This window comes from Micropterus salmoides, unplaced genomic scaffold, assembly GCF_014851395.1.
Source record: "Micropterus salmoides isolate LMB-PRFRI ecotype aquatic unplaced genomic scaffold, ASM1485139v1 Ms_hic_scaffold_3, whole genome shotgun sequence".
NCBI lineage: Eukaryota > Metazoa > Chordata > Actinopteri > Centrarchiformes > Centrarchidae > Micropterus > Micropterus salmoides.
In genome coordinates this window covers 11,684,319-11,712,047 of record NW_024042261.1, presented here as the reverse complement: position 1 = coordinate 11,712,047, position 27,729 = coordinate 11,684,319, and the positions used below count along the sequence as shown (strand labels likewise).

The 27,729-nt window shown below is 41.2% G+C and overlaps 2 protein-coding genes and 1 long non-coding RNA gene across 4 annotated transcripts; 2 read left to right on the top strand and 1 right to left on the bottom strand.

Moving 5' to 3' along the window:
- Window positions 1-702: 702 nt before the first annotated feature.
- LOC119882544 (T-box transcription factor TBX1-A) lies at window positions 703-3,167 on the top strand. Its single transcript, XM_038692599.1, has 8 exons — window positions 703-836; window positions 976-1,150; window positions 1,267-1,368; window positions 1,551-1,722; window positions 1,866-2,021; window positions 2,199-2,266; window positions 2,608-2,717; window positions 2,809-3,167. The coding sequence occupies exons 1-8, from the start codon at window positions 830-832 to the stop codon at window positions 3,021-3,023; spliced, it is 1,005 nt and encodes a 334-aa protein (XP_038548527.1). The 5' UTR covers window positions 703-829; the 3' UTR covers window positions 3,024-3,167.
- On the bottom strand, window positions 1,222-6,159 carry LOC119882546. Of its 2 annotated transcripts, none has more exons than XR_005440518.1 (4): window positions 6,035-6,159; window positions 2,885-2,984; window positions 1,637-1,704; window positions 1,222-1,346 (listed from the first exon to the last, which is right to left on the bottom strand). It is a non-coding gene; the product is annotated as an uncharacterized LOC119882546 (long non-coding RNA). The 2 variants fall into 2 exon arrangements; XR_005440519.1 differs by lacking the exon at window positions 6,035-6,159 and adding an exon at window positions 5,340-5,511.
- bace1 (beta-secretase 1) lies at window positions 5,542-24,344 on the top strand. Its single transcript, XM_038692598.1, has 9 exons — window positions 5,542-6,384; window positions 12,154-12,242; window positions 12,676-12,892; window positions 13,877-14,014; window positions 14,088-14,222; window positions 14,332-14,433; window positions 15,254-15,403; window positions 21,743-21,914; window positions 22,786-24,344. Exons 1-9 carry the CDS (start codon window positions 6,046-6,048, stop codon window positions 23,022-23,024), a joined length of 1,581 nt encoding a protein of 526 aa, XP_038548526.1. The 5' UTR covers window positions 5,542-6,045; the 3' UTR covers window positions 23,025-24,344.
- The last annotated feature ends 3,385 nt before the right edge of the window (window positions 24,345-27,729 follow it).

Sequence of the window (27,729 nt, the reverse complement as noted above, 5' to 3'; positions counted from 1 at the left end):
TATCATGTCATCTGTTACTTTGAGTGTTATGAGAGACACTTGAACGGAAATGAGTCCAGGACTTTATCAATGTATCCCCGATGCAGTCTGATGTATTTTATTTTTTATTATTATATCTATTTTGCAATTAAACCCAACCACAAATATCGACATACATCAGTTGTAGGGAATAAGTGACTCTCTAATTAGTATGGTGTTGAAACTCTGCTCCAAGAAAATAGTCAATGAATAATATAAGCAGTTTGTTGCTGTCTTCATCTGTCCACACCCAGTAACACTCAGCTGATTAGGATGTTATTAATGTCCTACTGGTTGGTCAAGGCAAGCTCCACTTAAAGCTTTAGGCTATGGGAAATAATAGGAGATGCAAGCAGGGATTTCTAGACGCCCCCAAAATGTTGTGTGTGTGTGTGTGTGTGCACGAACATTTCTGTATTAACAATTCTTGGGACATGCATGCAGCTGTGATTAGTGCATGTCAGTAGCACTGTGAGTATTGTAATGGATGAGGCAGGCATGGAGGTCCCCAGTGAGAGTCTCATGGTGTATAAAACCAGCTTTTTCCTGGATGCAAACAGTCACTCGTAATGCTTGGATCTACCACTGCACGTGGCACGGGACTGGGCTAAAGATTATTGCCTTCAGTTTTATGTTATAGTCTATGCATAGCAAAGTTGTGGGTTTGGTTTTCCACAGATCTTGGTGTAATAACAGGAGTTGCTACTTGTGGTCAGACGTGGAAGAACACATTAGAGTGACCAGAAATATCAAAGGAAGAAACAAACCTGGAAAATTCATTCATATTATTTACCTTGCAGATCTTCTAACTATGGATGGTAAGTGTTTGTTTTAGGAAACTATCTGAGCTCAGTGGATAAAATATACATTCATGTGGGAATGATTAGACACAAAATCTGTGATCCAAATGTAATCAAAAGTTCACCACACATCTTTCCCCTCCTCTCCTCTCCTTAGGTCCTCAGCTGTCTCAGAGCTGTGAACTATCTCTACCCTGCTGTGCAGACGGGGGGCCACTGTCGAGCGCCAAGGCCCCCCAAGTCAGTGGGGTCAGAGTTCAGCTGGAGATGCATGCACTTTGGCAGCAGTTTGACCAGCTGGGCACAGAGATGATTGTTACCAAAGCTGGGAGGTAACAATAACACTCATATTATGTTCCTCGATACCTTGCCTCGCACTCTATTTTTCCTTCTCTTTTTCTGATGTCTCTTAATGCATTATGTTTATTTACATGTCCACAAATTGCAGGAGGATGTTTCCAACATTCCAGGTGCAAATCTCAGGGATGGATCCTGCTGCTGAATATGTCTTGCTCATGGACTTTATCCCTGTTGACGATAAAAGATACAGGTTAGGCACACATACAGAGGGTGGTGTGCAGTGCTTAGTCTGTAGTGTGTAACAAAGATTGATACTTTTATTTTACTAACTTTATTTAAGTCCATCCATTGCCCACTTACAGATCTGTGCTAATTGCCCCTCTGCAAGCTTCATATTACCTTAGAAATTTGAAACATGTGTGTGCATTTCAGATATGCGTTCCACAGCTCATCCTGGCTGGTGGCAGGGCGAGCGGATGTTATTGCCCCAAGCAGGATGCATTTCCACCCAGACTCACCTGCCTGTGGAGCCCAGTGGATGAAGCAGACTGTTTCTTTCGATACTCTCAAGCTCACCAACAACCTGCTGGATGACAACGGACATGTCAGTCAATGCCTTTGATGTAACCTCTACATGCTTTTAATTTTGGGAACAAAATGTTTTGACTTATTTCCATTTCATCATGAAAGAAATTTCTCTTCTTTGACTTGCTTATCGTGTGTTTTCTCCTACTTCCTCCTTTCCAGATGATACTGAACTCCATGCATCGCTACCAGCCACGCTTCCATGTGGTGTATGTGGATCCAACTCCCAACAGTCACTTAAACGCATACAGGAACTTCTGCTCTTTTTCCTTCCCCGAGACACGCTTTATGGCCGTCACTGCCTATCAGAACCACCGGGTAGGAAACCCATCAGACATCTGTTTGACACACTTGTATCAAGCAGGTGCCTGACAGCTTTCTGCTAATTACAGAAACATTTCATTGTGCATACCTGACAGAATTAATATAAGATTAGGGAGCAACTTCTTGGCTTTTAATTGTATTTATTTGAACCTTCCTCGCCTTCTCTCTCAGATCACCCAGCTAAAAATTGCAAGCAACCCGTTTGCTAAAGGCTTCAGGACTACAGACCCCCAGGACCAGTGAGTACAGTTTCCTGGAAAGGCCTGTTGAAATCACGACTGGATCACAGTGTATCTTTATGGCTGTTATCAGCTGGTACATAGTGATACGGCAGCAGTCCCGATGATAGCTAATCTTTGACCTTTGTATGCAAAGGAGGTTCACACGTGGCAGGCTGTTGGCCATGTATGGTAAAATTGTGAGGGACATGATTATGGTGATGTATAGGAATGTGCATATATATATGTGTGTGTGTATATGGCCATGTATCACTCTGTCTACCTTGCTTGTGTGACTATACACTGTCTGTACAGTTCTGTGTGCGCTGAATACTTTAGTGTGTGTGTGTATGTGTGTGTAGGGTGGGTAACTCCGGACCCTTGGCACTGTGGTGTCCACCAGAGGGCAGAGCTGAGCCCCTCATCATCAAACCTGGAGCACAGAGAAGCTGGGGCTCAAAGACTTCAACCAGTGAGCATCTCTCTGTGTTTTACAAAGATATAACAACTTTGGTGTAAGTGCTGATCAAAACCCATCCGACTATATTCTCCTCGCCCCTCAGGACAGGAGGACCCAGCCCCGTTGTTGGCGGAGCAGTGTGGACTGTTCCACCCATGTAAAGACTCTGTGGGACTCACCATGGAGAGGAAAGATGGGGACAGTGTATTAGAACCGGCTTCCTTCCTCGCTATTCCCTCCTACTGGGACTGGCCAGGATCATCTCAAGAGAGAGGCAATCTGTCACAGGGGAAGAGAAGCAAACTGACTGAGCTTTGAATTAAATTTGACCTACAGCAAAGCACTCATTTAATACCATACAACTTTAATGTGTGTTTTATAATAAATCTATATGAGAGGCCTTTTAGGGTGAAAACAGTGAAATACAGACACACACACACCAACAATGTGCACGCACACACACACACACACTGAAACCAGGCACACACACACACACACACAAAATGTTCACACCACACCAACTTCACACAGAGTAGGATACAGGCTACTTGTGTGTGTGTATCTAAGTGTGTGCGTGTGAAGTTATTTCAGTGTGTCCAGAAGTTGTTGCATTGTAACAGGAAGTCACTGATGCAGCTAACTAAATATCCATGGTCAAAATACATGTATAATGAGTATAATAAAGTCAGCAAATCATTGCATATTGTAGATCATAAAGCAAAGTGTTGTAGGTTTCATGTGAATAAGAAGACGTAGAGATGAAGTTTATAAAATATCTGCAGGTGAGGAGCAAAAATTGAATGTGACATGCAATAAATATCTCTCCCCGTAGGTTTAGGGATGTTGAACTAAATATTGTTCCTAAATCTGTGACCAAATGATTAATTGTTCATATAACGCTTAGATACAGTGCAAGTAATATCACTCGAACTCAAATCCACGTTTCATCATGTTCGCTATGCTTTTATTTTGAAAGTTAGGACAGGAATCTAAGACTTCTTGTTACACTACAACAGCTTCCAGGCACACTGAAATAATTTTACACACACACACACAGACACAGACACACACACACACACACACTCAGATAGGCCCGTAAGTCAGTGTTTTCACTGTGTGTTTAAGCATACATAGTCAGTGGTGTGTGACCGTTTTCAGTGCGTGTACGCACATTGTCAGTGTGTGTGTCTGTTTTTCAATTGTTTTCACCCTAAACGGCTTTTCATAAAAGAATTTACAGACGCATGCAAGTGTTCCATCAAAACCACAATAGAGTAATATGATAGAGGTACTGAAATGACACCAGCACCACAGAGTTCAGTAAAGCACTAGATTATACTAACACCACCGTGATATCCCCACAAACTCACAGCTGAGAACAACAAACACACGATAGTAAGTCTAGTAATATTATTTAAAAAATCATGTGGTTATTTCTTGTTATAACATTTGTGCAACTGCAATGCAGCCATCTGTTTTCTGAGATAATAAAATGATGTTCAGAAATCTTGGTCTCTGATTTTTCTATCTATAATAAGTGTTTAAAAGTGTTCTGCATGAACCTGAACAGGCAGCTGCAGTGCCTCAAATGCAAATGCTATATGGTAATATAAACCTGTGGGAAAGCAATCACGGTGAAAACGTCATTACCCAGAAGGCTGAGTGTCCCAGGGTTATTTAGTGAAGAAGCAAAGAGAGCCATGAGGCCAGTGCAATTTTGCCTTCAAACTAAAATACTTCATATGTGCTGTGCATCTGTAACCAGAATCATGTAAAACAAGAAGCTAAATGTATCTTCAATTAATCCACATTTAGGTTTCCTTTAAAAACAGCTCCAAACTACATCATCATGATCATATATAACCTCTCTGAGTTTGTATGTATTGAGGCCTACTGCACTGCCTTGTGTTATACTACAGCTGTTATGTCCTCTGACTGTAAATAACTAGCGCTACCAAATGTGGGCAGCTCATTGTGGTAAAGCCAATTTCTATTACAGTTTTTAATAGTCACTACTGGAGTGGTTGCATTAAATAACCCTGCATCATGTAAGCCTCCTATTGCCTGATGAAACATACTGTATTTCTTTACATAAATCAAGGGCATCACTTTGTGTTGAAAAGTGGTGGGGACATAAGGGCTCAGATATGGGGCATGATGTATATGAAATATATAAGCGGGGGTCTGGGGGTCACCCCCATAAAATATTGAGCATTAAACACTTAATTTCCTGCATTCTGGAGACATTTTCTGCTCCAATTTATGGTGAAAATGTGTTTATTTATATAAAGGGAAACAAAAATTCAGCTGGCAGGTGATAATTCATATCAATATAATGCAGTAATAAGCATTTGTTTAGCTTAAGTTACTTTTTTGGGCACATTTGTGACTTCTAAATTAAATTTTCATTGCATGTTTTCTTGTTGTTCAAATAACCTATCTCAAAGCATTTTATTTGTTAACATTTCTTGGTACAAGCTATTTTCCAGAACATTTTTAACAAAAGCTTTCAAAAAGTGGTGGGGACAAAATCAGCCATTTCAAAATGTGGTGGGGACATGTCATGTAAATGACACCTATGGCATTAATAAATATGAATATGAAAGTAGGGGTTCCACTAAAGGTAAACTATACCTTCATGTTCCAGATTGGTTTGGCAGTTCACCTCTACCTGGGGTGCTATGCTTCTTGCTCAGTCGGGGTATTATTGCCGTCTTATTTAGAAAAAGCGTACAGGAAGTCGTGTGGTTTTTCTATTTTAACTTGACAGTGGTGCTGCTCGCGCGCTCTCAGCTCTGAGGGATGCAGCGGGGTGGATGGAGGAGGAGGAGGAGGAGGTGAAAGACTGGAAGGCGGATAACAGCATGAACGGGTCTGGACAGGGGAAGGATGCGGAATACGGTAGCCCGCCGACCAGCCTGCCTTCCGATGGTTTCAGTCGTTTGACGTGAGGATGTGCGGAGAAAACGAGACAGGCCTGCGGTTTGTTGATACACCGAGCACGGAGGAAGAGCCTGTAATTCACCCGTCGCCTCAAATTATCTGTGACACCGAGGGTCGCTTGGTTTAATTGTGTAGGTGATTAGATTTCCAGCGTAGGTTTTTTTTTTACAAGGCTACTTTGTCGCTTTTTATTAGCCTAACGTCGAGAAAACCAGAGTATAAGTTAACACAGACCCGCTTCATATTTTCTACTGCCATCATGGTTTTAGCCGTCACTTTAGCATCATCGCCACCTGATCTCTCCCCCTGTGCCGCTGCAGACTGGATGTCAAATTGAACGGAGCGCCGTCAAGTCAAACCCAAACACACCAAAAACACGAGTTTACCGAGTTTCAACATGGAGGCGTCGACGTTACAGCCTTGCTGGTTGACATGTCTGTTTATATGGACCTCGTTGTGTCTGCTCAGCAGCGGTCAATCCGCGCCGGGCTCCTCGGGCCTTCCTCTAGCCATCCGCGTGCCACTGCGGCAAGGAGCTCGCGCCGAACAGACACCGCCACTGCCACCTGCCGCCACCGCGAACCGCGAGCGCGGCAACACGGCGAAGCACGCCGCGCGCAGGCGGAGAGGAGCGGCAGCGGGCGGTATCAGCTTCGTGGACATGATTGATAACCTGCGTGGGAAGTCCGGTCAGGGGTACTACGTGGAGATGGCCGTGGGCTCTCCTCCGCAGAAGGTAAAGGTTTTATTTAGCCTACAAGGCGTGAGATTAAGATGATGTCTAAGCACTCCTGAATGTAGGCTACAGCCTATATAAATATATTCATGCATGTTTGAGATCTATCGTAACAAACGAATTAAAACCAGGTATACAAATTAATAAATATTTCCTAATGTCATTCAGTGTGACTGGTCAGTAATTTTCTTTGCAACTCTGTATAGAGTCTGGGTCTTCTTGCAAAATGTGATTTTCATCTTTGGTCTCCCTTTAGCTGTCTCTCTCTCAAATTTAATTTGATCTGCTTCATTGGTCTTGACCTGGTATTTAGTGTTGCATTAAATACCAGGTACACTTAACATTATGTGGTACCTCCTCAAAATAATCTAAAATCCACTGTTCTCTATTTATATAACAGTATAAAAAGTGGAAAAAAAAAACATTAAAGACCTACCATTTTACATTTGTTACACTTTTACCTCAGTGTAACTGTGTCTACACGTGTCTCTCACTTGGTCTAGTTTTGACCATAAAAACAACAAATTTAACTAATCTTTACTGTAAACAGCGCACACACACACACACACACACACACACACACACACAGGTCTACATTATAATACTATAGTAGATACTATTCAACTCAATGAGAGCTGACATCATTATAAACACCTTGATGACACATTTAAAGTGTGTTAATGTCCTCCATCCTTCCCTAATGTAGATTTCTGCAACTGAATACGGAATGCAAAATTAAAGTCAGCGGACAAAAAAGTACTTCAAATATACTGTTGATGGCCCTGCAGGGACAGATGGCCTGTGTGTGTGTGTGTGTGTGTGTGTGTGTGTGTGTGTGTGTGTGTGTGTGTGTGTGTGAAAGAAAGTTAGGGGAAAGGCCTGAATGATACAGACACATAATGGAGCCATTAATTCTGCAGAGTGAGGAGTGCCAGCTGGGTGCAGCTGCGGTGGACAGGCTGGCACACAGAGGGCGACGGATAGCGGCAGGGGGAGAAAGTGATGAGCTGGTAGAAGAGGAGAAGGAGGAGCGGGAGAAGGTGATAGAGGGAGGGAAAAAGAGAAATAAATAAGGAATGAGAGAGAGAGGTGCAGAGGCACAAGGAGCGAATGAGAACGAGAGAAGGAGTGAGAGAGGGAGGGAGTTTGAGAGAAAAAGAGAGAGACTGAAACCAAGTGTGTTTGCTAAAAGGGTGAACAAAAGGAGAGAAGGAGACAAGAGGGTGATGATGAGGAGGACATGGGGGGGCATCAGACGAGATGCCACTGAGAGAAGCAGATGTTTTCTATATCAGAGTGAGCTGCCTGGTTGGGGCATTATGGTGGCTACAGTGGCTACCGTCGGTCAGTTGTGGCCAATCAGACAACACAGGGTTTTGGTGGGTAATCCTATATTATATGAGACAATGCTGTTTTTTTCTCTTCTTTTTAGAAACACATAAATATTATCCCTAACATGTGTTATGTGCAAGACCTCAAGAAGATAACATGACATAATGCAGTTTTTGTAATTAAGTAGTTTTTTGTTGTTATATTGTTAAAAATAGTACTTTGAACCATTGGGTCAGCTGATTGCTGTAATTTGTGGAGGATTTGCTGCGTTCCAAAAACGCGTGTTGCCTCCATTTCTTTTTTTAATTGTCATTTATTGGCTGTTAAATAATAAACGGTGATTCCGACCTATCTGCAATTAGTAGGAGTAACCACAAGCTATTATTTAAAGGTGCAGTAAACGATTCTGGAGAGATCCAACACCATGCCAGAAATCACGATATAGAGTGAACAACCACACAGCAAGTAATGTAACTAACATTAGCTAAGTTGTGGGTTAGCAAGCTGATGCTAGCAAAGACGAGACGGTAACGTTACCAGAGCCAGCACACCAGCTCCACTCACAGCTCTACTATAGCCAACATCACAACGACGGTATGTCTTGGCAGCTGAATGTCTGTGGGCGAGTAATTTAACATTACTTGATGCACGGGCAGAAAGTAGGGCTGAACGATTTGGGGGGGGAATCCAATTGCGATTTTTCTGCCACATATTGCGATTTACGATTCGATTTGCAATTTTTTATTTTATTTTTTGAAGTTCAATATTCACTGCCAGACTAGCACAGAGCAGATGAACCAGGCAGGAAGTCAGACACAGAACGGCATAGAGAATCCGGTTGATTTCCAATATAAAATACCCTTTGCACGCCCGATCGTACATCAACAACACAGATAAAACAAGACAAAAAAAGAAATAATTTAACTATGTAGCCTACTTAACCATGGTAGAAGCACAAAAAGCAAGGACAACTGAACAAATAAGCAAAATCTGAACAAGTCAGCAAAATCCGACAGGTAAAATGCTCTTATTCTGAAATGCTCCATGTGGATATGTAACGTTAGCCTGCACAGAGCGAAACGGGTTCACAGACAGCTGTTATCAGTAGTTGAAGCACACAAAATGACAAATTAACATGTTAACGTGTAGGCTAAACGCTTCATTATCCCTCAGTTTCATTTGTTGTTGCAAAATGTACACGCCCCATGCCTGCTGTGATTGGTGAGTAGGACCATAACAGAAGGCGCATGGAACTTTTGATTGGCGAGCATATCTGTGACACAAGGATGACAACGGAATTAATTTTAAAACAGGTCAGATGTGCTGTGTAATTACCTAAATTTTAATTGTTGTCTTCACGATTAATCGTGTTCTTTCAAATTGCAATTTTGATTTGAAAAGGATGAAAAGGAAACCATTTTGTTTGTTTGCCATTTACAGAGCCAGTGTAGACTATTTTAGATTAGAATCACTTACTCCACCTTTCAAATTCGATACCAGAGTTTTGATACAGCTATTAAACCAATGCGGTTTTTAAACTCCTTACTTTGAGAAATATAAACATTTTCCCACAAAGTTAAAGTTCTCAAATGCAAAGTGGTGTCTGAACACAATGCATGGTTTTGCAGGCTCCAGCCTCCTCTTGCTGAATGCTGGGCCTATGAACAGACTGCAAGTCAGTCCAGTTTAAACCTGTATGATGCTCAGGGCATTTTCGTCCCAGCTGTACATCCTCTTTTTGTAATGGATGCGCATGTCATAAAGTCCTTATGGGTCAGAGGGTGTCTCTGATAACTGCACTGTATATGGGAGCTCCATGAACTCTTAACTAAAGATTTTAATTTTAAGAATCAGGTGGTTACCACATTAATTTAGTTATCTACCATTTTGGAGCTCATGTCCAGGATTTTATTCAGTGGATATCAAAGGTTTAATTTCTTTATTTCCCTTAGGCCTGAAATAAAAACATATAATCTTTTTTTTTCTTTAGTGACATTTAATGATATTTTAAGCCCCAAAAATAAAGGTGAAAACAAAGCGGCTCCTTATGTCTGACAGCATATTTAAAGCCTATGAAAACTTGGTTTCCCGTCTTACCTATTTCTGACTAACTAACTCATACACTAACCAGCAATCAAAAATATCCATATGTATTATTTATTAAGAGATTAACACTCAAAAACTCAACTGCTCTGTCGGGACTGTGTGGGTGTGGTTTGATTAGATTTGAGCAACAATGCTGGCAACATCAGTCACAACTTTTCTCACACGTGGATTTGAATATTGCTCAGTTGCCGTCAGTGCATGGCAGCATGTGACGTCACTTGTTTTTCAACTGAGACCTGCCCACAATTCTGTGAAAAAAGCAAGGACAAGAACACAAATCTCTTACTGACGTTTAGCAACCAAAACTGTTACTGTTGTACTTTAGTAAAAGATGTGCTCATGTAGGGTGCCATTGCTCAAGGTATAAAGCTAATTAGGAAAATAAGTTGTCTGGGCCTTTAAAAGGGCAAAAGACAATAGACAACAGGCATTACAAAAGAATTAGACCATAACAAAGGCTGTGAGGATTTCTAGTAATAAATACTTTATTACTTAGGAGTTCAGAAAAAGCCTTAAGATGATGATACACAGAGCAACTTTTAGAACAATCGTGCAGGGCAATGTTGCCGTCAATGGTAATGAGTAAAGATTACTACCGTAATGCCCCCACCACTCTGCCACCTGCCCCGCACCACCGCTATCTGTTCAAAACATAGTCGGACTTGCCACCAGCAAGATTGCCCAGCAACATTGCTCAAAAAGTTGCCCTGTGTATCATCAGCTTTACTCTTGAAATAACAAGCACACTGATGCTCAGGGACTTCGGGGAAAGCAGAAAAGTGCTGGCCCTGGGTCAGTTAAAATGACCAGTCAGGTTATCCAAATCCATAACCACACTAGCCAACTTCAACTTAATGAACTTTAAGATATCTAGAATCAAATTATCTGAATATATTTAAAGCTTTAAAAGCCCTTGCAAGCTTTATATTAATAAATGAATGAGCCTGTACATGAAATGAATTTAAAGTGGCACTGTGATTCAGTGGTTCAGCAAAGGTGAATTGTCTTGAAGTCAAACGATAATGATAGCAGAAGTGATAAAAATGCATTTAACTTGAGAGGCTTGGTAGATTTATAGTAACTTTCAGATACTTTGTGGGCTATTGTGGTAGGTGATTTCTCCTGGATAGAGAGGAGGGGGAAGGGCAAATATAATGGCAGGAACAGAGAGGCACTCTGCCAGGGAGGACAGGAAGACAGAGAGAGAGAGAGAGAGAGAGGAGGGAAAGACGTGTCAGGATGCAGCCTTTAGTGTGTGTGAGTGTTTGTGTTTGAAAGAAACAGATCTATCCTGAGCAGTCACCAACTCTCTGGCCAAGAGAGGAAGACTGGAAGAGTGTGTACAGTTGTGTTTGCAGAGACAGTGCATGCAGACATAGATGTACTGTATGTGTGCGATAGAAAAAAGTGAGGTGGACAGAGTCAGTATTTATTCTGGGCTTTCAGACCAAGCCCTTGAGACAGTAGCCCTTCTCTGGATATTTTAAGAGCCAATCCATTATTGAACAGCTTGTTGTGGCTCTGTGGCTGCCTGTCTCTTTGGGTCTGTGCCACACTGTCTATCTATATTCTCCAGCAAGGAGTTGTTCTTTCTCCTTATTTGCAAATCAGTAAAATAGTACACTTTCAGTGTATGCTTATACTTCACTGTAACAAAGGAACATTTAATTGTAAATTAAAAGAACAGCAGTTTTATTTCTGTGTAAAGTATCATTTATAATGTATAACATGATACATATACAGGAAGTATTATATAGTCTGTCTTCCATTGCCATCTGCCATTGTGCTCCATTCACACATTCACTAACTGTTTTGACTGATTGCGCAAAATATGATACTGAGCTAGAGATGCAGACAGAAGAAGGAGACAGTGGGAGAGAGAGGGAGTAGAACGGGCAAGCTGAGAGGAGTGGGGGCTTGGAGTGGAGACAGAGAGGGCACAGAGAAGGACATTAAGGGCAACAGGAAACAGCACAGGACACCATAAGGAAAGAGAAATGGATACAGAGCTTGACTGTGAGACGAAAAATCAAAATCTGTGACAAATGAGGCTGACTGCATTCTGTAATAGAGACATTTAGCTAAAGAAATAGCCTGTAAGACCATTAGGAGTAAAAACAAAAAAGATATCAAATGCTGACATGAAAAACCCTGCACAGAAATCTGTTTTAAGAATGGGTATGTCTGTCTCCACCGTAGCAAAGATAAAGATTAATTTGCCCTTCAAAGATTGAACATAATCAATTTCAGAGTGTAACCCAAGTTTCAGTTTTACAAATCTATTGATTTTTGCAAAATGCTATTTAATCAATCTCTCTCTCTCTCTCTCAGTTGAACATCCTGGTGGATACAGGAAGCAGTAACTTTGCTGTCGGAGCAGCTGCTCATCCCTTCCTGCGCAGATACTACCATCGTTCACTGTGAGTAGAAACAATTCTGTTTTTCTTCCCTGGATTATGTTTTTGGGAAAGTTAAAAAAAAGATTTTGCTTACTCGAATGCAGCTTGCTAATAACCGCTATGGCAGATTCACTTTCTGTGTACTACCATGATTTAGCATGCAATACTTGTTGACTTTTTTGCAATGACTTTTTTCTTTTTTCTTTCATTATTGAGGTACTATGTGATCTACGTCCTACTACAGTAGAGAGTATAAAACTGACTTAAATTAAGATTTATTTATTAGATTTATTCATATTCATCTTATGATCCCTGACTGGGAAGCATATTGTAATTGAAGCCTTTTCAATATTTTACTGTAATACCACTACAGTGGAACTCCTCCAGGAACCAACCCCCTCTTCTTTCTCCTCCACCTTTTCTCCCACTCTGATGTCTTACCATCCATTCACAGCTCCAGCTCATACCGTGACCAGGGTAGGAGCGTGTATGTTCCCTACACCCAGGGTCGCTGGGAGGGGGAGCTGGGCACAGACCTAGTTTCTGTTCCTCATGGCCCTAACGCCACCCTGCGCGCCAATATCGCTGCGATCATCCAGTCAGATCGCTTCTTCATCAACGGATCCAACTGGGAGGGAATCCTGGGACTGGCCTACGCCGATATAGCTCGGGTAAGAGCAGCGAATCGCTTGGTCTCTCAAAATTTGAATACAATTCTGATAAATGATCTCAATTTCAAGCTCCACAGTGGCACCTCAGTTGGCAAATCATTAGATGTCAATACCCAGAAATCATCTCTCTTATAATATCATTAAACTCATGGGCATGTATTTTTACATTAAATGACATCTTGCCTGCTGCATTATTGAGGGCCATAAAGTTATATTTGTGAATATGTATTTACAGTTGCATGGTGTGAAATAATTAAAATTATACAGTATATAAAGAAGAAAGAGGGAGATTGAGGAGAGGAGGAGGAGAGCGAAATATCACATTTTAGATCAATATTTAGCTGTAAGGGAAACAACGCTTCAGCAAATGATCAATGGACACACCATCGACGGCTGGTGGGGAAATGTACTATATAGTTACTCACTGCAAGTGTTAAAAGAAATATTACTTACAATTTCTCAGGAGAAGTAATTTGTTACACTCCATGCTTGTTACATCACTTTTCTCTGGCACCTGCAACACTGGAAGTTCCACTCGTTCCTGTGAACAATCAGGAAAGCCAAAGAGGCACATGTCTGATGTATTCTTGTGAGCGTTGAGTTCATTAAAAGACTGAGAATGTTCTGTTTTTGTCCTTTTATTAGCTTTCTGAATTCCTAATGTGTTATAACTATGATGACACTGGTTCTCGGGATGAATGTGGGATATATCTTTTGGATAATTGACATTGAACCTAACATTTGGAGGCCGTGATAAGAGAAGCAACACCATATTTTTTATTATTATTGTTGAAATTGTGATAGTAATCTACTATAATATTCACTTCTAGGAAAAGTATTAGCACTTTCACTGGGTAGGAGTTATGGGGAAAAGAGAGGCAGACTGAAAGATGATTTGACAACAGGTCGCTGATAGGTTAGGAAAAGAATGAGGTTTGTTTATTCTTCTGGAAATGAAAAGCTACTCTCTGTCTCTCTCCTCAGCCTGACGAGACATTGGAGCCTTTCTTTGACTCTCTGGTTCGCCAGACTCCTGTCCCAAACCTCTTCTCTCTCCAATTGTGCGGAGCTGGCTTCACCCAAAACTACTCCCTGGGCAGCGCTACTGTCGGCGGCAGCATGGTGAGACACACAAAAATAATCTAATATTATATTTGAAACCAGTACTGGATTTTCTTTTTCCCTCTGCTCTTAGATCATTGGAGGAGTGGATCCATCACTCTACGTGGGAGAGCTCTGGTACACTCCCATCCGCAGGGAGTGGTACTATGAGGTCATTATTGTACGTATTGAGGTGAATGGACAGGACCTCAACATGGACTGTAAAGAGGTAAGATCTGACAGATGAATATATGCAAAAACCAAAGATGGCCAGTCCCTCATGCTATGTGCTATGTGAGAGATCTGTAATCGGTGACAGTTTATCTCGTCTTTTACAGTACAACTATGATAAGAGCATCGTGGACAGTGGCACCACCAACCTTCGGCTGCCCAGAAAGGTCTTCCAGGCAGCAGTCAAGGCGATTGAAGCAGCCTCTTCGGTCTGTCCTTACCATGCTATAAATACACTTATATCACTCTTCTGTGTCTCATTTACCTCCTCTGTTACTTGAGGAGGAGTTACTGGAGTTTTACACAAAATAATACTCTAGCGTCTATCCAGCCACCACAGTACAGATTAGATCTACAAACGTTGATACACTTGTCTGAGTTGCCTTCAGTTACCACAGTGTGCTCAGAGAAATAAGAGTGGAGGAGCAGTGTGGAAAGCATTATTATGGAAAGCACAATGACCAATTTAATTGTTCACTCATGTAACTGAAATGCTGAAAACACTGAAATGCAATATGAAACATAACAGCTAAGCTAACTGGTCTTGAAGGTTTCTGACTAATGAACAGAAAAGGCATAGAAAGGTTTGAGGGATTATGGCGCTTTTTATTTAAAAATAACTGTAGTAATTTAGAAGAAGTAACATCCTTCTGTCTGTGATTAACGAAAACAAATTTGGTCTGCGTGAACTGGAGTGAGGGGAAAACATTTTTATGACATTTTTAAGACGTCAGCCTCTCTGCTATAACAATAATAACAGAGAAAAAACAGCACGCAAACAGGCACAGGTCTTTGAAATGAAACAGACTAAGATATTTTGTTTGCCTGCTTTTTCCCCCGAAGTACTAAAGCTGGTGTTGTGTTGTGCTGCCTCTTTTACTTGTGGAGTTCAGTGCTCCACTGTGCTAACGTGAGTCCGTAGGCACCCACACCTGTTGGATAAGCTCCAGCCTCCCCTCATGACCCTGATTTATAATGAGCGTATTTGGGAAAGGAAAGAATGAATGTCCTCCTGACCTTGTTTTTCAGACAGAACAGTTTCCCTCTGGGTTCTGGCTCGGGGAGCAGCTGGTATGTTGGCAGGCCGGCACAACACCCTGGCACATCTTCCCAGTCATCTCCCTCTACCTGATGAGTGAAAACCACAACCAGTCCTTCCGAATCTCCATCCTACCGCAGGTAATACACAGTATCTCGTACTGGAGCTGAATATGGTTGCATAAAGAAGAAGCACTCACGTTTTCAGAGGTCTGTACTACAAAGCAAGTTTAACATAGCCAGGATGTCTCTTTCTTATCTGGCCCCACAAACCCTAACAATCGTGATCGGGCTCATGTCACTGGATATCAACTCGGTAAGTCAATCCAGGGTTAAACCAATCCAACTATGAGTGAGTTTACATTAGGGCTGGGCAATTAAACAATAATGATAATTATAGCAATATAATTTTCCTCATTAATAATATAATAAATGTTAAATAAATGTTTGATTTAACTCAAATAAATCACAAATGAATAAGCAATTTTTCTATTAAGATATTTATTTTGTTGAGGAAAATGGACTGATTTTTACCTGCTTTTACTCATGCATACTTTAAAAAAAGATTTTATCATAATTGTTTGGAATAAGTGGAATCACTTTGTTAAGTGATTCACTATTTGGCATCAAGTGTTTGTCGTGTTCTGACCATAAAGAATAGTTTAAAACCACAGTTAACCATCTGGTTTCTTTAACTCTCACAGCAAAAATCAGCCTTTAAACTGGAAATAAATAATGATTTAATGTTTATCATGATAATTATCTATATTTTTTTTTATTGTGATAATATTTTTGGCCATATCGCCCAGCACTAGTTCACATACGCACGTAACTCTACTTTCATCGGAGCATCATTTTTTACAAACGAAGAGCAAACTATAATTGTGTGTTCCATTAAATTCAGGTGTTTTACATGTAGATGTATTTTTATGGTGTGGATGGCCATTCTTTCTGCGCAGGGGCTGTGTCTCAGTGTATAGATATTAAAAGCTGCAGGGCACTGAATAAGTAGTCGTTGATCATCGATCATTGATTAAACACTCAAAAATGTTCCAAATATTGTTCTAATTTAACTTCGCAAAGCAATAAAGTGATAAATCTATGCCATTAATGCTATAAAAAGTGTTAAAATAGTGATGTTAGATTTTATCTCAACCACAACTTCAGTTCCTAACACTGACTGAAAACTAACTAAATAGCAAAAGGTGGGCGCTACCTAAATAAATGCATCCTAAAGTTATAATAAAGAATTCATATTATGCTTAACTTGAGTACCAAAATGTATGCCCATAATATTTAATAATAATTTATTTTAATGGTTGTGACAGAACGGGCGGCACGGTGGTACAGTGGTTAGCACCGTCGCCTCACAGCAAGAAGATCGTGGGTTCAAACCCTGGTTGCCTTGGCCTTTCTGTGTGGAGTTTGCATGTTCTCCCCGTGTCTGTGTGGTGGGTTCTCTCCGGGTGCTCTGGCTTCCTCCCCTCCCTTAATTGGTGACCCTAAATTGTCCTTAGGTGTGAGTGTGAGCATGAGTGGTTGTTTGTCTATGTGTGGCCCTGCGATGGACTGGTGACCTGTCCAGGGTGTACCCTGCCTTTTGCCCGATGCCAGCTGGGATTGGCTCCAGCCCCCCGCGACCCTGTACACAGGATAAGCAGTTGATGATGGATGGATGGGTTGTGACAGAATGTATAAAACGGACATGGGAGCAAATAAACAGTAAATATGCAAAAATGAATTCAAAGGTGTAGTTAGGCTTACTGTCAAATAAAATAAAACAACAAGCACAAGGCTTTAGTGCTTCAATCAGCCTCTTTAAAGACGGTGCTTTTATAGAGTTGATCTCTTATCTCGAACATAACCTGCTCCGGAGCAGGTTAGCCGTGAGCATAAGTTACCATAGCGTTGTACCCGCCAGAAGTGAACCATTGTCGAATGACTGAAAACCCAGGGTTAAACCTGAAGTTACTTCACTAACCTCAAATCCTGCTTCTTAGTACAGCTCCCAGGTCAAGGATCGACTTTGTTTTAACATTTGCCCCATGGGACCGTATGAAGTAATATCACTTAAGCCTTAAATTCTGTCCGAATGATCAGTAGTTGCTATGTCTTACTTTACCTGGTTCCATGAAGGGAAAATTAAATCTGTCAGCCAATAGAAAGTTTTGACATTCCTATGAGTCATGTACATCCTCTGTAATTTTGAGGTCACTTTGTTTCCCTGTGCATGTCTACAGAAAATCTGGTCACAGTAGGTACTCATAAAGTTCCATAAAAGAAAGCCTCGCTAGGTACCATGAGGAAAATAATGACCACATTCCAAAGAGGATCCCCTTTGAATATATTTTCTAAAGCTATTCATAAAGCTCTGTAAAGTCATTAAATGTTTTTTATTCATAGCCACTCAGAAAGGCCTTGATGGCGGTGGAGTGAATAGGATCTGTCAGTGAGATTTAGAAGCGAGGTTCAGTGGCGTAAGTCTGTGGGAGGTTTGTGCCCTTGATGCTGACGGCAAAAAGAAATACTTGAGGAAAGTTTTAACTTTCTGTGCCTTCCGTTCTAATTTCTTTAGCGGGTATAAGAGTAAATCACCACGTACAGGATATACACTGACCCTGCGTTTGTCACTGTGGGCATAAACGGGGGAACAGGAATACAGGGGATGTATCCAAATGCAGATGAACAGGGCAGAGCTGATGCAGTTCAGTGATTTTATTACACAAATGGAGGAACAAAGGATTACTGCATGGGAAAGGTCAAAAAGGCAAACAAATCAGACACAAATTAGGCAGAAAACCTAAAGTCCAAAACAGGAACACTAGGCAATGTACACAAGACAAGCTCGCAAGGAGTAAAAGAAACTGGCCGGTATACAGGTGCTGGTCATATAATTAGAATATCATCAAAAAGTTGATTTATTTCAGTAATTCCATTCAAAAAGTGAAACTTGGATATTATATTCATTCATTACACACAGACTGACATATTTCAAATGTTTATTTCATTTAATTGTGATGATTAAAACTGACAACTAATGAAAATCCCAAATTCAGTTTCTCCGAAAATTAGAATATTACTTAAGACCAATACAAAAAAAGGATTTTTAGAAATGTTGGCCAACTGAAAAGTATGAACATCAAAAGTATGAGCATGTACAGCACTCAATACTTAGCTGGGGCTCATTTTGCCTGAATTACTGCAGCAATGCGGCGTGGCATGGAGTCGGTCAGTCTGTGGCACTGCTCAGGTGTTATGAGAGCCCAGGTTGCTCTGATAGTGGCCTTCAGCTCTTCTGCATTGTTGGGTCTGTCGTAACGCATCTTCCTCTTCACAATACCCCATAGATTTTCTATAGGGTTAAGGTCAGGCGAGTTTGCTTGCCAATTAAGAACGGGGATACCATGGTCCTTAAACCAAGTACTGGTAGCTTTGGCACTGTGTGCAGGTGCCAAGTCCTGTTGGAAAATGAAATCTGCACCTCCATAAAGTTGGTCAGCAGCAGGAAGCATGAAGTGCTCTAAAACTTCCTGGTAGACGGCTGCGTTGACCTTGGACCTCAGAAAACACAGTGGACCAACACCAGCAGATGACATGGCAACCCAAACCATCACTGACTGTGGAAACTTTACACTGGACTTCAAGCAACGTGGATTCCAAAGGAAATGCAAAATTTACTATTCATCAGAGAACATAACTTTGGACCACTCAGCAGCAGTCCAGTTCTTTTTGTCTTTAGCCCGGGCGAGACGCTTTTGACGCTGTGTCTTGTTCAAGAGTGGCTTGACACAAGGAATGCGACAGCTGAAACCCATGTCTTGCATACGTCTGTGCGTGGTGGTTCTTGAAGCACTGACTCCAGCTGCAGTCCACTCTTTGTGAATCTCCCCCACATTTTTGAATGGCTTTTGTTTCACAATCCTCTCCAGGGTGCGGTTATCCCTATTGCTTGTACACTTCATTTCTACCACATCTTTTCCTTCCCTTCGCCTCTCTATTGATGTGCTTGGACACAGAGCTCTGTGAACAGCCAGCCTCTTTAGCAATGACCTTTTTGACGTCTTGCCCTCCTTGTGCAAGGTGTCAATGGTCGTCTTTTGGACAGCTGTCAAGTCAGCAGTCTTCCCCATGATTGTGTAGCCTACAGAACTAGACTGAGAGACCATTTAAAGGCCTTTGCAGGTGTTTTCAGTTAATTAGCTGATTAGAGTGTGGCACCAGGTGTCTTTTCATTAGTTGTCAGTTATAATCATCAAAATTAAAAGGAATGAACACTTATCAACATATCAGTATGTGTGGAATGAATGTATACATTATACAAGTTGCACTTTTTGAATGGAATTACTGAAATAAATCAAGATTTTGATGATATTCTAATTATATGACCAGCACCTGTATATGGTGAGCGGCTGATGTGAGAATGAGATGCTGGTGGGGAGATGGGTGGGGACACTCAGGTGACTGCAGGGCTGATGAGAAGCGGGAACACTTGTGTGAATGGGTGGGGCAGTCAGATGATGAGGAAAGGAGGGAGAGTCTGAGGACATCTGGTGGACAGCAAAAGGATGGCAGGTCTGGGGATTGAAGGAAAAAAGCCTGAGGGACAGACAGGGCCTTTCCGAAACTAAACCCTCGCCACTTCCACGCCAACACGGAGTGACCCTCGCAGCCAAATCGGGCCCCTTAACGTAGGGTTTAAATGCAGAGGCCAACTCAGACGAACTACCCTTTCCCCCCAGCGTAAAAAGGATCTGACGTTACCGCTGCACTTACTGCTATAATATGTGAATCAAATAAACAACATTTGTATTAAGATTCAGAATTGATGTTGAGGAAAAGTGTTTTTTGCAATAACGAAACTGAAAGCATTTGTTATTCATTTTCTGTTTGTGTCGAATATTTTTTTTAAGAACATGACTTTAGATATTTACGAAAAAGAAACATTATATTATTATGAAAAGATTGATATTCATTGTAAAAGAAAAGCCTATATTTTTGAATCTCTTTATCTTATATGAAAAATATTACATTCACAAATCCATCATTTCAATGTAAATCATACATTATATTGAAGCATTATATAGTCTGAAGAATTTAAAACAGTTAAAATTAAAAAGACTTAGCTTTTTCTCTTTAATGCCTTTGTTGCTTGTTACATGATCCCCTTGTGTACCCAGTTGTGCCATGTTCTATTATTCTGTCGTTTGATATAGGCTATTGTGTTTTGGCTGAAGATTTTCGTATAAGATGAATACAATTTAATAAAAACAACAGTTGTATTGTCTGTCACAGTGTTTCTCAAAGTGGGGTCCGGGGACCCCCTGGGGTCCTTGAGTGGGTTCCAGGGGAAAAGGTAAATCATTTATTTTTACTGTATTTCCACCGATGACTAAAAGAGTGTCAGAATGAATGACTATCTTGGGTTACATACACCTCCTGTAATAAAACCTCTAAATCAGACGGGGGTCCGTGGTCTAATTTGTGTCAGTTTAGGGGTCCTTGATGTGAAAAGGTTTGAGAACCAGCGGCCTATCAGACAAGCACATTTTTTTATTAAACCTTTGGGCTACATTGTTAACCTGTAAATGGTGATATGAAATGTTAGTGTAGTTTCGGAATTTAAAAATCCTACATTAACTGGCGAAGTCACATGGAACTCACATTTGAAAGAAATGTCCCCCATCGTGCAGCAATGGGTTTTACACACCTTCAGCAAGCCAGCATCGGTGCTGACTCGCCATTGGAGGGTTTAACAACCCACTACCACTTCGCCCTCATTGGTTTCGGATGGCACTCAGTGTGGCGGACCCTCCGCATGAACGTGCAAACAGAGCGGAAGTAAGTAGGGAGAGGGAGGAGCAAGCAGTTTCGGAAAGGCTCAAAGAGAGAGTAATGCAGAGGGCTGGGAATGAGAGTGTGTATCTTACCATGTAAAGGTCCAATATGTGTATTTCTAAATGAAAGAAATTACACATTATTTTTGTAAGATACAGCATGCATAAACCCACATGTTGTAGAGAAGCAGAGCATTCAGTGTCTTGTGCACAAATGATGTGCCTGTGTAATACCATGAACAGAGTCACTGAATGCTCTACACAGTCCAACATGGTCACAACAGTACACTCTAGTGTTGCAAGCTACATAGCAGCCTTGCTGCTCACATGCCTTCACAGACTTCTCTTCTGATTATCAATATGTATATATGAAAATACATAGAACTTTAGCTTAAAAATATATAAATACATCCACTTTATACTAAATTTAGCTTCATATATATATGTATATATATATATATACATATATATATGCCTGTTAATAAGTTAGTGCAACATACACACTACTACATAAACTCAGAGTGAGAGCCATGTATTCTAGGCATTTCACACAAGAGTGTGTGTTTGCCCCTTTCTTGTTAGTGATGCTCGCTGTCTCCACTCCTTTTGTTTTATGTTCTTTCTTTGTTCATTTTTGTCTATGCAGCAATACCTGCGACCAGTAGAGGATGTGGCTTCTGCCCAGGAGGACTGCTACAAGTTTGCCGTGTCCCAGTCTAGCACCGGTACAGTGATGGGGGCCGTCATCATGGAAGGCTTCTATGTGGTCTTTGACCGAGAAAAGAAACGCATTGGCTTTGCTGTTAGCACCTGCCATGGTGAGGAGAAGGAGGAGAGGGAGAAGGAGAGTCAGAACGGTTTATGATAGAAAATGGAAAAGAAATATGGATACTCATAGAAAGTACTAGAACCAATAATTCTATATGGTAGCGAAATCTGGGGGCCAAAACTTAATGAATTTGACAAATGGGACAAAACAATCATAGAATCTTTCCATATTGAGTTCTGTAAGAGCATCCAAATAACCAAATAACCTGAGCAGAGCAGAGCTCGGCCAATACCCCCTCTTATTAAAAATACAGAAAAGATCAATTAATATCAGTTAAGATCACTTAAAATCAGTTAACCCCCAGACATATCATCACAAAGCCCTAACATACCAGGAGCTGAAACCAGAGAAGAGTCCCCTCAGCCAGCTGGTCCTGAGGCTCTCTGCAGTAACAAGTCCCCAACAGCCTCAGGGCAGCAACACCAACTCAAGCAGACCAAACCAAATTATCTATTATTATTATTTATTTTTTTAACATACACAAACACACACACACTTACTGTTTAAATTTTTTTTTTAACACAAATAACACATACACTTTGATTACTTTACGCTTTAATTACTTATTTAATGAAAGGTAGGGGCTTGATTGTTCTTGTGTAGAATGTATGATGCTTTGGCAATATTGTTACACATTCATGCCAATAAAGCTAATTTGAATTGAATTGAAAGTAATGGAATGGAGGGACAACATCCTAAAAGGCAGGAAAATATAATGTAAACAATGCAAGATATATCTTAAAGATATCTCACTTAAGACCTTAACTTTTTTATACAGTAATAGCAACAAACAGTATCTGTTATCCTAATCTGTGTGTTGTGATGTTCAAATACCTACAATCCTGTTCTCCCATTTGTAGTGCATGATGAGTTTCGCACAGCCTCTGTGGATGGCCCCTTCCATGGCGTCGACCTGGAGGACTGCGGCTACAACATTCCTCAGACAGACGAATCGACACTAATGACCATCGCCTACATCATGGCGGGAATCTGCGCTCTCTTCATGCTGCCGCTGTGTCTCATGGTGTGCCAGTGGCGCTTCGCCCGCTGCCTCCACCCACACGGGGACTTTGCTGACGACATATCACTCCTCAAGTGAAGGAGGAGAAGAAGGGGGACACAAAAAAAGAGTCGTAGAGACCTATAGTTTAAACACAGGACAGGGACGGATTGTGGTAAAAGAGATGTACATTGTTACAGAATGTTGGTGCTGTTGAAAGAGAGCTTTACAACGGCTCTTTAGGAATATAGTATGTGAAGTATAAAAAGCTGACACACGGTGAATACACAGTGAACTGTGCTGCCCTCAAATTTGGGTGCACTTGAGGAAAACTTGGGCAATTACTAACCTGAAGGACAAACAAGAGAAAAGACAAAAGTTGGTGTCATCAGTGTCAACTTTGCCTGTTTAAGCTACCTATGCAGATCAGCATGGCTAGAAGAGCTGAAGTGGGGAAAACAAAAAAAATCTGTTCTTTGTTATAAATAGTGTATAAATAGATCACAGAGGTGGGTCGGATTTAGAATTTTGAAAAATTTGTCTCTTAAGAAGTTTGGGGAAATTGAAAGAGGAAACAGACCGTTTACAAACATGGATCAATGAAGAAACTCACAACCTGGATGTGAAGCCACCATGTAGTCGGACATGGTTTGCTAAATGATTTGGACACGTGAGAGTGAGGTTACACGTGTGTTTATAGATCTCCTGTTTGTGGCTTATGAGTGAATGAAACAAGGTTTACACATGTGAGCATGTCTGTATGTGTGAAAAGCTGTATTGTAAGTGAAGAGTATACAGAAAGATTTAATGAAAATTATACTAAGTATGAATAGCATCTATGAAATCACACTATTTTGCAAATGCCAGCAAAGAATTCTGCAAGCCAAGTTAAGTAAGCATAAAGAGGCTAATTAAATATCAGATTGTAACAGCATTTACTGCATAAAATCAGTTATGCTTAGTGTCAAACTGAGAGAACTGAACAGTCAGTATCAGATGTCACTTTTTTCTCTTATATTGATAGCTTAAATATATCTATTGTACATAAAATGTGTGCATTCCAGATGCTCTATTTGTGCAGGAACACACACACAGAAGATACACTGCTTACACTACTGCTGCACCATCTGATTATTTGCACATGTAACAACACAACATGTTAACAAACCAATACTTAATAGGGCTTCTTTCACAGTCACACAGAAACAGCCTAACTCACCATCTTTCAATGGGGACCATATATGCTTAGACAAGGAAACCAGCCCAAAGTATGTTACACACTAAAGGACACTATGTATGTGTACAAGGGACACTTTGTATTGTCTCTCAGCAAGCTGTAAATAGATAAACTCAGAACTGTATATTTATCTGTCAGGCTCTGGCAGCACTGTTGAATCAATAAAGTACTTGTAACTGTAACCTGTGATTTTTATTTCTTCGCACAATACATTTACCACTAAAAGTAACTCATCCAACTCACTGACATCCAAAAGATTTGAATTGTACAATTTCAGTGTTGAAAAATCAGGAAACATTTACAAGGACTCTCTTGTCATCTCCTATAAATTTCATGCAGCGATGGGAAGTAATTTAGAAAATGCAAATACATCGCCTGAATACCAAATAAAGCACCTTCAAATGAAATCCTTGGGATATTTGAAATTTTGTTTGAAAATATGTACAATTCAGTTACAATATCAAGTGAAAGTATATGCATGTTAGGTAGTTGTGTTGTTGTTAATAACTATTAGTCTATACCTTTTATGTTCAAAAAGCTAAAAAGAAACACAAAGTAGTAGCAATGACCGCAGTAGCAGTAGCATTAGTGCAGTTTAAATAAATCAGTGTTCTTCAAAATAATGAGGATGACTACTAATTTGAAGACAAGAAAGACAAGTGAGGATTTATAAATCAGTGTTATAATTTTACAGAAAGTGTACAGGTGTCCATGTACAGATCAATAGATCCAATAACAGACAACACTGGTTCTGCAGTTGCGGTTCCCAGCCACAGAGTTGCAATATGCGAACGGATATCAAACTGTGTATACAGTTGAGCAAGCCAAACGCAACAGAGTTCTGATCCTCTAAAAACATTTCTTCAGTGGATAACTGCAGCTTGCAGTTATAACACCATCACCTTCCCTGTTCAACACATGAATTCACATGAAGATTTCAAAGTAGTCCTTGGTGGAGGCATTCTGTCTGGGACAAGACTTCTCAAGGGTGTTTTGTGTTTGTGCAACTGTGGCAGGTTTGGTAGTGAAAGTAAATGTATTAATTTGCTGATGAGTATAAAAGTGATGGTTTTAATGAAATTTAAGGAACGACATTGTTCATCTGTGAATCTGTTTTCATTTCAGTAGTTCAAGTTTAATGAAATGTAATGTTAAACATTGTCATTCACTGTATCACCAATAGTTGTAAGAAGAAGAAACACTGCCACAGATGAAAAAGACATACATTTTAAAAACTTCTGCTGTGGAAGAACACCTCTGTTCTAAATTGTACAAACTTTGACCTTTTCATACATCTACATGGCACAGCAGTTCGTGTTCAGTCTTGCCAACATGGCAGCTGCCCACCAAACTATTTTGAAGACAATGGCAATAAATCTCCTGACCGTGGGAGTCGGATGGGTCTGTAGGGTCCACGGCAGCTTGAAGGTCTGTCGTATCTTGCTTATCTAGTGCCGTGGGAAATTCCAACCCCACGTTCTGGTCTGGACTCAAAAGGCACTCTCCCAATCACTGTTAGGATTCAAATATCAGTTTCAATTAGACATACATACATACATGGATGGACTCTGTCTCCCCATCTCCCTCATTTTTAACACCTCACATGCAATGTGCCAGCCTGCTTCAAAGCCTCCACCATCATCCCTGTCCCCAAGAAACCAAGGATCACAGGACTAAACGACTACAGACCCGTTGCCCTGACCTCTGTGGTTATGAAGTCCTTTGAACGCCTTGTGTTGTCCCACCTAAATTCCATCACAGACCCACTCCTGGACCCCCCTGCAGTTCGCCTACAGAGCCAACAGGTCTGTAGATGATGCAGTAAACATGGCCCTTCACTACATTCTCCAGCACCTGGACTCCCCGGGAACCTACGCCAGGATCCTGTTTGTGGATTTCAGCTCTGCTTTTAACACCATTATCCCGGCCCTGCTGCAGGACAAGCTCTCCCAGCTGAATGTGCCTGACTCCACCTGCAGGTGGGTCACTGACTTCCTGACGGACAGGAAGCAGCACGTGAAGCTGGGAAAACATGTCTCTGATTCCAGGACCATCAGCACCGGATCCCCTCAAGGCTGCGTTCTTTCCCCCCTGCTCTTCTCCCTGTACACCAACAGCTGCACCTCCAGTCACCAGTCTGTCAAGCTCCTGAAGTTTGCGGATGACACCACCCTCATTGGGCTCATCTCAGGTGGGGACGAGTCCACCTACAGGTGGGAGATCAACCACCTGGTGACCTGGTGCAGCCAGAACAGTCTGGAGCTCAACACTCTGAAGACAGTGGAGATGGTCGTGGATTTTAGAAAGAGCACAGCCCCACCCACCCCCATCATCCTGTGTGACTCCTCGGTTACCACTATGGACTCCTGCTGCTTCCTGGGCACCATCATCTCCCAGGACCTCAAGTGGGAGCTGAACGTCACCTCCCTCACCAAGAAGGCCCAGCAGAGGATGTACTTCCTGCGGCAGCTGAAGAAGTTCAGCCTGCCAAAGACAATGATTGTTCACTTCTACACCGCCATCATTGAGTCCATCCTCACCTCCTCCATCACCATCTGGTACGCTGCTGCCACTGCCAGGGACAAGAACAGGCTGCAGCGCATCTTTCGCTCTGCAGAGAAGGTGATTGGCTGCAATCTTTCTTCTCCTCTGGACCTGTACGCCTCGAAGACTCTGAGGCGAGCAGGAAAGATTGCAGATTGCAGCTGACTCCTCCCACCCCGGACACAAACTCTTTCAGACTCTGCCCTCTAGCAGGAGGCTGCGGTCCATCAGGACCAAAACCTCTCGCCACAAAAACAGTTTCTTCCCGTCTGCGACTAGCCTCATTAACAAGTCCCGGGTCCCCCACTGACACCCCCCCCTTGCAAACGCTACAAATGTCTCTGCACATGTAAATACTGTTTCATCTCGTGTCGGGCACAGACCTGGCACGTTGCACATATTTGTTGTTGATCGTTGATCTTTGTTGTTGTATATTTTTATGTACACAATATTCTCTTCTGTTGCGTTACTTCTGCACGGCACAGACCCAGAATAATATACATTTATATATATGCAACGTTGTTCTTCCAATCCATATTTATATCTTTCTACATTTATTTATGTTGACTGTATGTTAGTCTACGTGTAGCACCTTATCACCAAAGCAAATTCCTCGTATGTGTAAAACACTACTTGGCAATAAAGCTCCTTCTGATTCTAATTTACAATGCAATATTCACAAATACACTGTTTGAATCAATTCATGTTCAACAGATATAATTAGAGAGAAGTAACATTTGCAACTTGTTCAGTGATATATTGCAATATAAATCAGACATTTGCGAATTGATTCTCTGCCTGTCAGCTGAGAGAATGCCATTAAGGAATTCATCAATTGTATTTCACTCATACACTCCCACAGAACATTTGTTTCTCTTGGAGATTAACAGTTGACCTTTAATTGATATATAGGTGTCCAAATCCAGATTTGTTTTATATTTTTGTTTGGTGGCATTTCTGCCTTATTGTGATGGTGACTGCTGGAGAGAGAGGGGATAACATGCAGCAAAGATGCTGCTCCAC

Bases quoted from the DNA above. Each gene is read 5' to 3' on its own strand.
- bace1 (XM_038692598.1), top strand. From the start codon at position 6,046: ATGGAGGCGTCGACGTTACAGCCTTGCTGGTTGACATGTCTGTTTATA. The intron at 12,243-12,675 runs GTGAGTAGAAAC...ATCCATTCACAG, and splicing joins AGATACTACCATCGTTCACT to CTCCAGCTCATACCGTGACC. The intron at 12,893-13,876 runs GTAAGAGCAGCG...CTCTCTCCTCAG, and splicing joins CCTACGCCGATATAGCTCGG to CCTGACGAGACATTGGAGCC.
- LOC119882544 (XM_038692599.1), top strand. The intron at 1,369-1,550 runs GTTAGGCACACA...TGTGCATTTCAG, and splicing joins GTTGACGATAAAAGATACAG to ATATGCGTTCCACAGCTCAT. The intron at 2,022-2,198 runs GTAGGAAACCCA...CTTCTCTCTCAG, and splicing joins CTGCCTATCAGAACCACCGG to ATCACCCAGCTAAAAATTGC.